This window comes from Ambystoma mexicanum, chromosome 6p, assembly GCF_040938575.1.
Source record: "Ambystoma mexicanum isolate Mex_15411 chromosome 6p, UKY_AmexF1_1, whole genome shotgun sequence".
Taxonomy (NCBI): domain Eukaryota; kingdom Metazoa; phylum Chordata; class Amphibia; order Caudata; family Ambystomatidae; genus Ambystoma; species Ambystoma mexicanum.
In genome coordinates this window covers 963310017-963325389 of record NC_090935.1, presented here as the reverse complement: position 1 = coordinate 963325389, position 15373 = coordinate 963310017, and the positions used below count along the sequence as shown (strand labels likewise).

At 44.4% G+C, this 15373-nt stretch overlaps 1 protein-coding gene across 2 annotated transcripts in view; it reads right to left on the bottom strand.

Annotated features, from left to right (window-relative positions):
- Nucleotides 1–15373, bottom strand: part of LOC138510112 (zinc finger protein 474-like) — a 435594-nt gene that overhangs the window by 180537 nt on the left and 239684 nt on the right. Inside the window, exon 4 of one of the 2 annotated variants that reach the window (XM_069625569.1) lies at nt 6991–7134. The exons of the other annotated variant lie outside the window; for it this stretch is intronic. Coding sequence (XP_069481670.1) covers nt 7025–7134 — 110 coding nt within the window. The 3' untranslated portion in view covers nt 6991–7024. Of the gene's footprint in view, nt 1–6990; nt 7135–15373 lie in introns of those variants that run through there. 2 annotated transcript variants of the gene reach the window in all.

Below are 15373 nucleotides of genomic sequence, written 5' to 3'. Positions count from 1 at the left end.
TGTGGAGAGGGGCCACAACAACAGTGTCGTTGAAGAGGAATGGTGCACATTGGGACTTAGTTGCACGTGATCTTTACGTTGGCTCTGCCCCTTCCCAGAAGTCTCCACAAAAGGGACCACGCGCGCGCATTTGCACAAGTGCTTTGTCAAGTGCTGTTTGCTGTTTGCTGGATCGCTCCAGCGATAGCAGCAAACCCTCCCAAATTTTCTCTGTCGTCTTTAGATAGTATCTACCATGCTCGTTACGACTCCCATGTGTACGCCTCTGAATGTAGGTGATTCAATAAGTGATGTTTAAGACTTGTAACTTTATGCACGGATTCCATTTAGTACGTAAAAGTAAATGCTTTTGTTTCTATTGTCACCATTACTACGATTTGAAATGGTTAGCCAAAAAGTATTTGGCAATGTAATAAGCGGTGCATGAGAATAATTCTTAGGCTTATCATATCTAGTCCCCTTTCTAGCTTCAGTCTGTTAGCTGCACCTCCCTTCAACTGCAGCTGTTGCTATTGCTTTCCATCACATCTTCCGTCGCTGGCTGTGAAACCCCTCCAGCTGCACTGCTTATTTGTAGGTGAGATACTCTTCTGTGTAGTGTGAACGTCTTGTGAACCACCAACCTCCTTACTATAAACTTTATCTTCCTTATTCTGTGAAGTGAGCAAGCACGCTGATACCATCATGTCAGACAAGACACCCCCTGTAATATCGGCATAAACAGTAAAAGCCCACGATGAACAGAAACTAATGAGGCGGTGCCGCAGGGTTTGCCCCTCCAAAATAATTACCCACCCTTGTCCTCAGAACCAAAAATCAGAAACTAACGACCTACTTTCACATAATCCCCCCCTCCGAATCCCAATGTTGTACTGCTTGCAGCTCAGGCCGTGACAGCTGATCTTAGTCGATCACTGAGCTGTCTCAGGACAAAGCTGGTTAATAATCTTATTCCCCCACCCAGCCTGCTGTCCCTACCCCTCGTTGCCAATGAGCACTCTTGATCCCAAATGTGCTGTTTTTTCATCCTCCAGTGATAATGTGGATCTCCCTAAGTGTTTAGTACCCACAGTACCTGCAGTACCGTATCCTACTATTCCAGTTGACTCTCTGGTACTGTGTGCTGCCCCTAGCACAGCGCTAGTAACAACAGTTGTGATTCACTCAGCCACATTTACTAATTCAACTATTCTCCTAGACACAGTAAATTTGCTTGATTTGACATCAACACCCCTTGATGTCGAATATCTGGGCCCTGGCCACAACTCCTCCCATCCCATCCTGTCCTCTCCCCCTCTCAACAGGGACACACATTTAAATTTGAAGCTAATAGTAAGCCTTGTGGCAACCCCACCCCTCTTCCAACTGTCCCTCCTAGTTCGTGACCCTCTTTCCACTCCCTGCCCGAGCCACCCACCCCACCCATCTCCTGCCCTCAGTCTAGCGATAATCTTGGTCTGAGAGACAGGACCCTGCCTCTTCCAGATGCGGATCAGGAAACAACATCCGGTTTCCCCATGTAAAGTTCCCCATCCCCTTACCCCCTCGAGTCTCGATGACACAAGTACCTCCAGTATGTCATTAGACGAGATGTTCATGGCCTTTGAACGTCTCTTACGCATGTTAATCGAGAAATGTCAGAGAATGGAAAATAAATTAGATCTCCAATCTCTCCTCCTCCATAAAAGTATAAACAGAGTTAGGAAGCCAGTCCAAGACCAATGCTCCAATACTGACGCCGTTGAGCCCACGGTGTCTACAACATCCATTACTAAACTGCAATTGTTCACAGCTATTAACTTACCTAAGGCACCTACCCTTGCTGTGTCCAATAGTCCCAAGATGCATCCACGGGTGAAATCTATACTCATGAAACGAAAAAGAAAGTCATATCTCAGGCCATCATGTATGCTAAAAGACTGCGAACATGCGCCAATGCTTGTGTAATCTTTGAGAATAGTAATCATGCAAAGATTGTTGCTTTCAATATCCAAGCCTGTCCTGTGCCTGGTGTAGGGTTGCAACATGAGTGCACCCAACCAGTTCCTCTCGTGACAGATCTTCTAGCACCAACCATTAGTGACCAAGCACCCGTCCAACAGGAAGAGTTAGCTGGATCTGCCTCGACTGGTAGACCAGGTGTCCCTCAACTGGGTCAACCCAAATTGACAGACATGTGGACTTCCATCACCCCCAAGCGAACTGTGCCGACATCTGTTATCCAACAGATGAAAACTGACGTTATTGATGTAATGCTGCATCGAGCGTTACAACTACAATCTATATACACACATATCTATCTGCCGCCTCTCAACAGCGTGGCAGTTACAATTACTCAGATACCGTCTATTAAGTCTAGAGCACACATAGCCTTAAGCGTAGTTCCGAACAATAAACCCAGAGCGGCCCAACCTGCAAGTAGCAATATTACCAATCAAGTTAAAACTGTACCATATTCCAATGACTCATGTTGTCAACATGTGTGTAAGAAAGTTAGGACGCCGCCCTCTTGCCCCTCACCCAACTTGATTACTAGCAGATCTACCTCTATCAATCTGTTATCAACCAAACCCATGCCAGGGGCGCAATCGCAAACACCCTCTAATGCGTTAGATTCTGATGCAGGGTATTGGCAGTGGCTACCGTCAATCTTTAAAACCCAATTTCCCAAGATGTCTTGATGTACAGATAGTCTGCTCTTGGAATACCCGGGGCTTTGCCCACCTATTTAGCTATGATGGACTTATATCTCATATGTCTAACTTTTCGAACACAGCAATACAAGAAACATGGTTTAGGGCCTAGTTGAATTTGATGTTCGAGCAACTTTACAGAAGCCAGCCTCTAAAGGTCCAATTCGCCACCCCAAAGGCGGATTGCTTATTTCTGTGGTATCCCCCTGGTCACTATCTGATTTGGAAGGCTCTACTTCCATGGTGTTGGCCGTTAAACTCCAATATTTACTACAGAGTTTAATTCTCATCAATGTATATGACCCACCAAACAGTATAGCCACTCTCGAAAAGGTTGCAGTAGTGAAATCTATCCTGCAAAACTCCAATTGAGATTTCCCAATTTGGATAGTGGGTGATTTTAATTCACTTACAGAATTGACCAATCCTGCAAACATTTATGTTCAGGGGTCGATGCCCACTCAATCACTTGCCTCGACTAAAAGCTCTGCCAGAGCCATGGTGATACTCCTGGACGAGTTTGGTTTTATACACCTCTCTGTCCAGGCGATGAACCTGTGGCTTTTAGACGTGTAAGTGGCAAAACATCTTCAACTCTTGATTATATATTGGCAAATCTGAGTGGGATGTCCTTTGTCAAAGACATGGCCATAATTCCTAGAGTAGAAAGCAACCACCTTCCGCTGTGCCCCCTGCTTACGCATATAAATGGCCCTAAAACAGAGCACTCCCAGGACTCAAACGGAGACATATATGTCGATCCGAACGGAAATCGTGTTCGACAGAATGTGTCGAAACTAACAAAGGCAACAACAACCTCTGAGACCCTAATCCCAATCTTTATCTCGCATTTTGATGCCCTTGTTAGGGACCCAACTTCAGGGATTGTTACAGCTTTTTCTAGTTGAAGTAACCAGATCAAATAATCCATCACTCCGCAGAGGCAATAAAAAGAGTTGCTGAGCGCACAAATAAGTCAATCACAAATCAGATGAACTTTGCCCCTATGATTGCACTAGCCAAACGGTAACTTCGAGATAAAATTGATGCTGTTCTATACACTACTATATGTTCTTTCTCTCCACAAAAGACTAGCCGGTACATTAGAGCGGCTAAACAAAATTACTGGAAATGGTTAAAGGAATATAAATGAAAATGTAATGTGGATAAATGGAATGAAATTGCTCATCTTGCTACCCACCCAAAAAGATAACACAAGAATATGGAGTGTGCTGAGGGGCAATAACAAGATCACCCTACGCATTAATGGTGTCACGGAGCCAGACTGGGTGCATCTTATTGCATCTACCTTGGGTTTGACAACACCCAATGATGACCTTGTCCCTCTCCCTACATCTACCTGGACCTGCCAGGTGACCACCTTAGACCTAATCATCATAATTGAACAATCAAATTCTTCTTGTGCGGCAGACCCCGATAGAATCTGTAATGCCCTCATCAAATCATCCCCAAGGATGTGGGTCCATGCACTACACCTCCTATTTACTCAGTTAGGCTCCACTGGCTGTGTTCACGAAACATGGCGAGAAAGCCATATTCTCCCGGTTCACAAAAAAGGATTGTGGACCGCGCCTACCAACTGTAGGATGCTAGTTATGCTAGACGGCCCTGCTAAGCTGTTTGCTAAGGTTCTTCTCCTAGAGTTAAACCTTTGGATCACCGAGAATACTTCGTCCCAACCAAATGGGCTTTATTAAGAAAGCCTATACCTCCCACAACTTGCTGATTCTTGTCACTTCGGTAAAATATGCTTGGACATGCAGAGAAACTCCAGTATACTGCGCCTTTATTGATTTCTCTGCAGCTTTTGATTCGGTTATGGGAAGCAAATTGTGGCAAAAGCTGACTCGATGGGACATCGTTCCAGGTCTGCTCAGGATGTTGATGTTACTATACACAAACACCACAGTAAGGATCAGACTAGATGCAGAGGGTAAATTGACTAATCTCATGCCCACATATCGAAGCAGGGGTGCACTGTGGCCGCCAAGCATTTTATCCTATACTTGGCTGACGTCTGGATAGCATTTAATAACTTGCATACCAGCCCTGTGAATATGGGCCGCCATCTTACTAGTTGGTTATCATACGCTGATGATCTCCTTTTAATAGACCATACCCCTAAAGGGCTACAAAGTTTGATCACAGCATTAGGAGAGTATGCGGTTACTAATGGATTACCAGTTAACATTGAGAAAAGTAAGATAATGACATTTACCCCCACTTCTCGTCAGCATAAAAACATTGTTTGCAAACAAAATGGCCTCCGTCTTGAATGTGTTTCTTCCTATAAATATCTAGGGCTTTACGTTCAAAATACCTTAAAGTGGGCGAGGCACTGGACATAAATTAAAATCAAATGTAGTAGAGCCGTCCGGGCTATCCACCAATTTATAGGTCGTCAAGGAGGTCTCCCTTTAGAGTCTATTCTCCTCTTATACTCTACAAAAGTCAGCTCCATTCTTTTTTACGGAATTGAGTTTTGGAGGCACCAATTTGCTGCAGCATTAAAACGCTTTGAAAGTTTTATATTGCGTAGCCTGCTCTGCATGCCACAAACATTGTCCATTTAATACCTGTATTTAGAATTTGAACTTAATGGTATTATGCGTGACTTTATAGTGAAAACTGTTAGTTTCTATGACAACCTCCGAAGGCTGTATAACGGCACAATGATGGTGAGCTTTTTAAGTGCATGCCTTGTGATTGATAATTGTAGATCAATGGGGACGTTAGGCTCATTGCTTTCATTCTATATAAAGTGGCATGTTGGGTGTATCAACTGTTTTGCAGCAGCAGAAGTGTATGTGGTTAAATCTCGCTTGAAATCTAGACTGACCACGATCAGTAAGGAACAACACCTAACCATCCTGTATACCAAACGTAACAGTGCTTCGTTCTGTGAGCATATTTCTAAACGCCCTATTAAGCCTTCTTACATTGTGGCCTATCCTAATAGCTCCGTAGCCAGACAGTACTTGTTACTAAAGTTTAACATAAGTGAAGCATTGATCATCAAAAGTGCTCGCCTTGGCTTAGAATGAGATTTACGATGTTGTCACCTATGTGGCACCCAAGCTATCGAAACCATTGAACATCTTTTGATTGTCTCTGAGAGCCTGCATCATTTACGGTTCAGCCATCTTAAATCCTATAATAGTGGCTTCAACTGTGCTGATCTCTCTTCTCTACGGTCTTTGTTTTTAGATGGCTGTGATCACAATATGATGTATTACATGGTCAAATTTTACTGGAAACGCGCTGATATTCTTAAATCATTATTCTCTTGAGTTTCATTATTTTAGTATATTGAATGCATTTGATATTTTGTATAAGGTTTTAATCAGTCAACCTCCCTAACGGTGAGCAATTAGATACACATTTTATGTTTTTATTACCATGTACATCAGTGCTGTATTTTTGTTTTTTAAATTATCAATTGTTCTTTTGTGACCATTGTTGTATGTAATCTATGTTTAATTGTCACTTGTCCTAAGTTGTATATACAAAGCCATTCGGCTGCAAGTGTATCAATAAGTAGATAGATAGATAGATAAATAAATAAATAAATAAATAAATAAAGGTAATACCTGAAGCCAACGAACAAAGACAGGAGTGTGCATTGAGAGAGGGACATGTCGTTATTTGCATGTGGAAGTACTGGATGCAAGTGGGGGAATCCCCCTTGACTGGGTGCATGTCTTGTGTTACTAGAGCATGCATATAGGTAATTAGACCCTATGCATGTGTGCCAAGCGGAAAGTGTTGTACATTCACAGCACAACTACAGGGACCATATCTGCCCCCGATTGGGGGAACAGTTAAGAGTACATTACATTCCCTTCCAGCAAAACGTAGGCAGGCGAATATTCGCCAACACTGTCAGGGCAGAAGCAGTCCTGCATTAGAGTGTGTGCACCTCTTCCATATTGCACACAGCGTGAAGCATGCTGTATTGCGCCCCACTGCTGCTGGTGCACTCCAGAGGGTTAGTAATGTGTTGAAGCAAAGTGCTGGCCTGTTACTGGTGCAACCCGTGCGTGCTGTTCTAGCTGGAGACCAGGGACTCTCCCCTGACACTTGGTACTCATTTTATCGACCCCACAAGAATCAACTGCCGAGTCATCCCAGGCACCTTTGACTCTCTGACTGGAGGGTTATCCAGAGATCTTTGCAGCAGATGATAAACCTAAGAGGTTTATAGTGCCATTGCCTTGTAGAGGCCATACCCGCATAAGGTTTTAGCATCGTGTACTATCACTGATGGATGACTTTTGATCAATTTAGTGACGCACTTTAATGTGGAGGACCTAGCAGCAAAGTCGTAAGATCCGAAACATTCTCCCTTTCTTGCACTTTTCAGGCCCTCCCTTGCCACCATGATGATTAGAAGGCATGCTCCACAGCAGGGGTACAGCACCTACAACAGAAGGAAAACATTTAGTGTAACTGGCAAAGGACCTCTACCCTACAGCACTGCTTTACACCTAGTTGGTTGGGATTAGAACGGCTAGCCACATTCACAAATACCCTGGACCAAAGGCCCCCATATTAGTTCAGAGAGTACACATGTGAGTAATGTTTGGCCACAGACAAGGAGGCAAAGTCCAGGATGGGCTTGACATAGTTGCCAGCATGATGCATTCCAGTCTGTAGGTGCTTATCCAGTCGTGGTTTTTTCTTTGCATTCTGGGACTTGTAGTCCGAGTTTTATAATGGTAAAAGCAGAGCTACAAGACCCAGAATGCAAAGAAAATCAGGACTGGATAAGCACCCACAGAATGGAATGGATCATGTTGGCAACTATGACTTGAACACGTTGATTGCATAAAACCCTGCGCTGGAGCCATAGCCTATGTGTCAGTCTCAGTGCCTCTGCTCACATTCTAGAACAGAATCACCCTCAGTTCTATCTCCTGACATTATAGCTCACGCTACTTCTACTGTGGAGCGCGGTTCTATTGACCTCGTTCCCACTGGTTGTTATTCTTTTTTTTAACATCTTATCTCTTCAGCTATTATGTAGTCATTGTTACTGCTCGGCAACCGCCTTGCAACTCCTCCTTTGCTTTGTTCACTGTCTTCCTCTCTTGCATCTCTATGCATGTTTGATCTCCCCTTCAGCCTCTGAAGAAGGTTCACTTACTTGAATTAAAGGGGTGGGACTTTCATTCTCCCTTCCACTGTCACTCACCGCTCTCTGTTCCCCACCTTCCAGGTCACGTTCCACACCAGACACACCTTTCCAGCCCGTTTACACCCCATGCTATTCGCACCCTTCCACTTGACAATCCCAGTTGAGAGTCCATATAGAGTACTCCACAAGCATACAGCATTACTGTATCCCTGGGTCACTTGCATTGGTTTGGAAACTTTGACCTCCCGATTTTCTACCTTGGTTCCCCACTTGACCCCTTCTATATCCTCTAGTAGTGTCCATTAACAACACGCTTTTTTTGTAATGGTTGTTCAACTCTTGTGTACTGCCCTTACTTCACTCAACACATTACCTGCATTATTTGTGTAGTTTTCTACTCACAGGGTTTAATTTACTTCCCTCCCCTGCATGAGTCTAAACTAGGAAAAATAGCAAACATGCATCGTGGTGGTCCTAAAGTGAAACACACTACACTGTTGTTGGTAAGGGCTTGTTCAATCATGTCAGACTCCACTCTATTTAGCCTTTCACCCATCTCATTGCTTTCAGAGTGACATACTAACCTGAAATTCAATGCGATTCTCTGCCTGATAATGTATTTCTTTACTGTTTTGCACCTAAACCGTGGGCTGCTCTCATAGATCATCTATCAGGATTCTCTTCTATCCCAAAGGCCTTCTAGGAACTCCACCACTTCCTCAACTGTAACCTTCTCCAATGTAGCCTTTGGCCACCTAGTAACCTAGTGTAGTGATTCATCATCACCAATGCAAATGTCTTCCTCTGCCCCATCATTGTGTGGGGCCCCAAGACATTGCGTCGCAGATGCTTTGATGTGCCCCCATGCATCTCTCGGGGTTGTAATGGTTGTTTTAGCACTTTCAACGACATATTACTATTAAGGTATGACGCACACTCCTTTACACCATTTTATCCACTCTGGAATTCACACCTGGCCACCAATATCTTTCCCGCGCCTTGCGTTTGATTGTTGTACTAGTTGGATTACCCTCATGGGAACTGGATGATCTTGGCACTCAATTCTACTGGTGGAACCAATTAGTGGCCCTGGACAAAAGATCTGTCCCCTATTGAAAATTCTATTTCGTCTTCCCCAAAAGCCTAGAATTTGTCCACAATCTCCTTTTGTGCAGGGCAACCAATCTTCATCTATTCCCTCACCTTAGCAGGACTATTGCCACTATATACTGCTTGCACCCAATCGGTCATCTGAATGACTGCATCATCCATCTCAATGCTCGCAATCACACATTCTTCTTCCAGATGTCAGCTATTACTCAGGAACACTCAGCGCTCCAGGTAAGTGGTGTATCTAGCCTTTTTATACACACCACACTTCACGTTTCCATGCATGTTATTTAAACAGGTAGACCACAGCATGTGTCTATGAAATTCCTTCCCCTTCCATCTGTAGGTGGCTCTGCAGCACTTCACCATGTGGAAGCCATGTGCCATACTCTGCAACCCATGCTGGAGAGGATTGTGATTTGTGTGGGCGTTCAGAGAGGTGAGCAGGGCCTTCTAATCTGCAATAAATCTATATAGCCTCTGAAAGGTATTTGTATGTAGTCCGTGTTGTCCGACATACAACACAAGTAGCAGAAGACTTTCAGCTGCAGTTGCATTGCACATTTAATCACATGATGCATATTACATATAAGAGAGCTTAACAACGGCTACTGCTCACAATTCAAGCATCCTTCCACCTCCCTCTGCATGCCATCTCACCTCTCCCTTCCTCCCTGCTTACACCTCTTCAAGTCTAATGGGATCCTGTAGCAGTTTAGCAAATCACACAAACCCCCAATATCTTGCATGCTGGGGCGTGAATGTACCATGCTCTGGGCGTATGGAAGCAGCGTGATAAACAACTCACAGACAGAGGAATACTGGCACAGACTTCCACAGGGTCACACGACAACCCACTTTATTAGCATTCATGCACCGACCTTTCTGATGTCACCACGTGCAGCACATGACTACACACATGCACATGGGACCAGGGAGTTAACTAACATCCAGATCGTCAGAACACCTGCAACATCACACCCCAAAACAAATGCAAAACCAACAATATAACTGTGAGGAATTGACTTCTGCTCTGTAGGAGTACAAGGATGAGTAGAGGCTAGAGTGCCTACTAAGGCCTCACACTTCTACAAGCCAAGAGCCAACTGTAATGGGTCGGAAATGTGTGGCAGACAAGTGTGTGAAGATGGTTCAAAAGACGCCATTTTATTAACTGAAAAGGTTGGATAAACGCCTCACTATACCTACCCTGATGAGGATTTCCATGCCTAAAATAAACTAAAGGAAACACTCTACCAAAAGGGTTCTGTCCCTTACAACACTTGTGCATACAACAACTCAACAAGGTAATATATGGCAGTTTCAAAACCCAACAACAATAACAGTTAAGTTTGCATCAGGAGAACTGTCTGTCCTTATAAAATGAGTGAATTCCCCTTCCACAGATTCAAACAGGATACTGTTCAACAGTTCCAAAAGAATAAGGAAATCCTGTCTTGTAACAAAGTTCCAATAAAGTTCTTTTGATTCCACTTTGACAACTACATTTCCAATACTTCAGAATTGTGCAATAAGGTTTTTCTTCTTTCCACTTGTGACACAAATAACTCAAAACAACTTCTTATAAGCCAAGAACACTTTCTTAGTTCATTAGGATCAACAGAAATTGTCTTTGTCAGGATTATTCTGCAACAGCTTGCATAACACTTGCTTAAACAATGTTAGATAATTCTGCAGCAGGTTACACAACACTTGCTTCAGCAATGTATGTTTGTTAGGATGATTCAGTAATATTTCAAAAAGACATCTTAGTGGTCGTTCTACCACTTCTTCTTTATGAATTTTCACCACCAAACCACAGTTCTTCATCAATTTCCACCTGATCCACTCACCTGCAAGGACTACTACTACACATTTCTCTGCTACGGTGTACTCTCCTTTCAGAACAGAACACATTGTTACAAAGTTCTCTGACCTGGTGTACTCTCCTGCCCGGCCAGAATAAACTGTTAAATATAAGTACTTCTGTGGTAGAAGTTAACTTCCGACAGATTAGCAATACCTCTTGCTTTACAATATCAAGTTTAAGAATGTCTTCCAGGGAAACATGAACCACACTTGTGCTATTTGTTACACCCTGGTGATTGCTACAAGCAAGGCAAATTATGCGCCACTACCTCTGAATGTCGTTTATCAGAAGGGCAGCCATCCGGCCATTCTTGTCTCCCCACTTCTGCTCCACAACTTCAAATTCAAGTATTATTTTGGGGTAAACAAGAAACACACGGGTGAAGTTTGGTACACCTTGTGTTTGTCCAACACAATGCAGGTTAAGCTCCACCCCTCCTGGATGTCTTTTATTAAAAAGCCAACTTACCAGCCACTCTTGTTTCTCCACTTCCGCGTTAACCAAATGCTGACAATTATTCAGTGTCACTTTAACACTTCTTTGGCTTTGTGAATGTGGGGTTAAGCCAGTTTCTCTTTTGAGCTTCTTTAAATATGGGCAACAGATGTTACAAACATTAGATTTGTTAACCTGCATTGCCTTCTTTTGGCTATGGCAATAGCTGTTTGTATTGGTTTCTTTCACTCTCTCCCTCTCTTGTTTTTGGCTTTTATTTTGTCCCAAAAAACCATATCTTTGTGGTCTGTTTGTCAAATTCTGCCTCTTCCTCCTCTTTACATCAGCTTGGTTTTTAAATAGTTTAGTGTTCAGCTTTACTTCAGTTCGGTATTCAAAATATGTTTGGTTTTGCACTTTCTTCACAACAGGTTTAGGCTTAGTGCCCTGGATTGGCAATCGGGCGATTATGGAGTGCTCCGGGTTCACAATATTGTAGTGAAGTCACAGGGTCTGGCGTGTGCCTCCACTTGCTCCACTGCCTCCAGGTCTTCTGCACGTGCTTCTTCGCATAGCCGGCCAATTCCATCTTTCAGCTTCCTGCGGCCTGTGCCACTAGCAAACGGAGCGTTCTCTGCTGCGGAGGCTCTCTGGTGTTCCTGCCGTGCAACCTTTGTTATTAGAATTTCTAGAGGAAGAGACCCTCTCAAGACCGGCAACTGGTGGATCTCCGACAGTGGTCCCGGCGTCTCTGCTCTCCTCCAGAATCTGCTATGGCGGCAACGTAGAGGGACCACGGCTACTCCACCTCCTGCTGCTGCTTTTCTCCTTTCTCGTGGCCGGCACCTGAGGGGGCCTTTTAAGCCTCCAGAATCCCTCAGGTGTGGGTCCTTTTCACTAATTAACTGCACTTGCAGTTTCATACCTCTGCATCTCTCTTCTTTGTCCCAGTACTTTGAGAATTGTGGGACTTGGAGTCGAACAATGCAAAAAACAGTTTTTCCCATGGGAATATTACCACCATGTTAATTTCTTTATTTAATGATATTCCCAAAGGGAGTATCATGATGATTTAATGAAAGATTTAGCTTTAGAGAGGGATAGAGATGTCTAGGGCCTAAATTGGGAATAGTTAAAGCCTCATCTTTACTATTCCTCTGGGAGTCATGGGAACTTTCACCTCTATGCGTTTCCTTCGTTTTAAAAGGGGATTTATTTCTCCCAATGCAGAGGAGGTTATGAATGTTTTAAGATAGTAAACTTGGGAAGTTAAAAACACTCTTCCTGACAGCAAGCCATTACAAATGTTGGCATCACTGATATTTCTTTACTAGAGGAAGACAAATACTGCGTCTCACCCAATGGAGTCCTCCTGTTCCCCTGGGGCCCTTCTCCTCCCAGGCGATCCTCCCAGCTAATACCACCTCCAGGGTCAGGATCAAGAAGCGTCTGCCTTTCCCTGGCCACCTGGGAGACTTTAGGCAGGGTCTTTGTGAGGACTCTGCAGGATTCATCCAACAACACAATCATAAAGTTAAAACAGACACAGTTAAGAGATATATCTCCTTTGCGGTTTGTGGTAAAGTGGGTCAAGGGAAGGCTATGTTCTTAACAAGAGTATGAATGGGGCTCAGTAGCAACCCAAACAGTTCAAAATAACAGAATGTCCAATCAAGGGTTCATAAAGTATATATATACTTTAATCAAACACATCATATACAATAATAACTAACTAGACAACACTGTAAAAACACACGCGCGAGTAAAGAACACAGGGAAAAAGGGCAATTAAAAGAACACAATGTTCATAAGTGATATTTATTGAGGTTGCAAAAGGGATTAAAATGACCTACCCAGTCTCTAGGGCCCAGACGTGAAGCAAGAGGGCAGTTAGGAGTCGAAAGTACATTTATTTAGATCTTGGTGGACTGGCAGCGCCAAACCAGACTTGACATTACGCAACGATTGGGAGAGTGCGAAAAGCAGCACCGGAGGGGCTGGTGGTTCAAATGTGTCGAGCAGTTCTTGAACCGAAGCTCCAAGCAGTTCAACAGTGAAAAAACACTAGGATACCGGCAGTCTTGGCTCTCAAGGTGCTTTGATTCCCAATCCAGGGGCTCAGGGACAAGATGGGTCCTTGTTCTCGGGCTCACAAAAACGCGGGAGGCTGGCACACAACTACAGGTGTCTTTCAACATGGTGAGTTTCTGGGTACCGCTTTGGCTGGCAGGGAGGCAGGTCTTGTTCCAGAAGCAGGTTCACCCCCAATCATCCCTGGGGAGGGTTAGGGGACGTAGCTCACTTCTGCCTTGAAACACCTGCCTCACACTGGCATAACAGGGGCCCCCGCAGCCCCCGCGGTGCGGGGGGGGGCCCCGCCAGCACATGTCCTGGGAGGGGCCCCCACTTGTAGAAAAAAAATATATATTTTTTTTTCAAATAAAAAATCTTTTTTTTTTTTCTTTTTGAATTCCCTCTGCATTTATAAAGAAATTATTTCTGTAACAGAAATTATTTCTTTATGAGGTCAGAGTGACTTCAAAAAGAAACGATGGGCCTCATTATGGGTTTGGCGGCAATCATGCCATTGCTACCAGCAGGTTGCCGCCAGACCCGTCATGATTTACCGGCGCCCGACTTCCCGGTAACACCAGGGGATTACAACCCCGGCGATCTGGGAAATCAGGCACCGGCAAATGGTAAGTCCCCATTTCCATAAAGTCCTATCGGACTCTATGGGAATGGGGACCATAGAAGCACTGGCACCGATAATAACGGTGCCGGTGCTTCCGTGACAACTATGCAGGTGGGTGCCGTTCTGCCCGGCAGGTCTGACCTGCCGGGCAGGACGGCAACCGCCCACAGAGTTGTAATATGCCGGCCTGGAAACAACAGTGCCGGTGAGCTTACCAGCACCGATGTTTACAGTCCGGCATAGTTGTAATGAGGCCCAGTTTCTTTTTTAAGTGTTAGGGCTCCCCTCAACCCCATGATGTGTGCGTGTGTGAGTGTATGTTGAAAGGGTTCACACTTAAATGTATAGGTGGCTGCCTGTGCGAGTGTATGGTGAAAGGGTGCACACTTAAATGTATGGGTGGGTGCCTAGGTGTGTGTGCCTGTATGGTGAAAGGGTGCACACGTAATTTTATGGGTGGCTGCCTGGGTGTGCCTGTATGGTGAAAGGGTGCACACTTAAATGTATGGATGGCTGCCTGGGTGTACCAATATGGTGAAAGAATGCACACTTAAATGTATGGATGGCTGGGTGTGCGTGAGTGTATATGGTGAATGGTGTGTGTGCTTGCGTTCAGGGGCACAACAAAACCTACATTTCGGGGGCTAACCCTTCAAATGTTGGGAGGGGTGCCAACTTCATGGGCGGTGGGGGAGGGGCAAACTTATTTGTTTGGGTCATCTAATTTCTTTATGCATTTTTATGAGACTATTCTAGTGCAGCTTCAATGTTACACGCAGTTAACTCTCTCCTTTAAGGTTTAAAGCACCCACTTATGGACTGCTGTGAGAATGAGTGGTCTCCTGTTCCCTCTCTACCCTTCCAATCACTCCCCTGGCATGCAAGTATTAAACCCACATCACGATTTTAATTGCCTTGGCATTTGAATGCAGGTGCTAACAGTGAATTGCTTTATGTTAGTAATTGGTGAGTTCTTGTTAACAGAGAAACCCAGGTGACGTTTAACATCTGTGTCCTTTTCTGTCTGGCAACTGCTCTGAAGGTCAGGTCGAGTCAACATAGCCCAACATTCCAGAGGGGGCGGGGGGAGTGCTGAATCCCAGTCACTTCAATGGTGTTGCACCAATACTTGTGTTTAATGCCTGGATTACTTATTGGTAATCTTCATTACTCCTAGCCCTATTCTTCCTCGTCCCCGTGTGTATGAGGCAGTACTTGTGTGTAAGTCACTCTGCCTCATACACAAGTACTGGGATGAGGTAGAGGTACATGGAAGTAATGCTTGATTTAGCTACCTGTAATTTTCATTACTCTTAGTCCCACTCTTCCTCATCCCAGTACTTACCTATGAGGCAAGGAGCCTCAACCGTAAGCTCTGGGGCAAGGAAGAGGGACATGGAGGTAATTCTGGG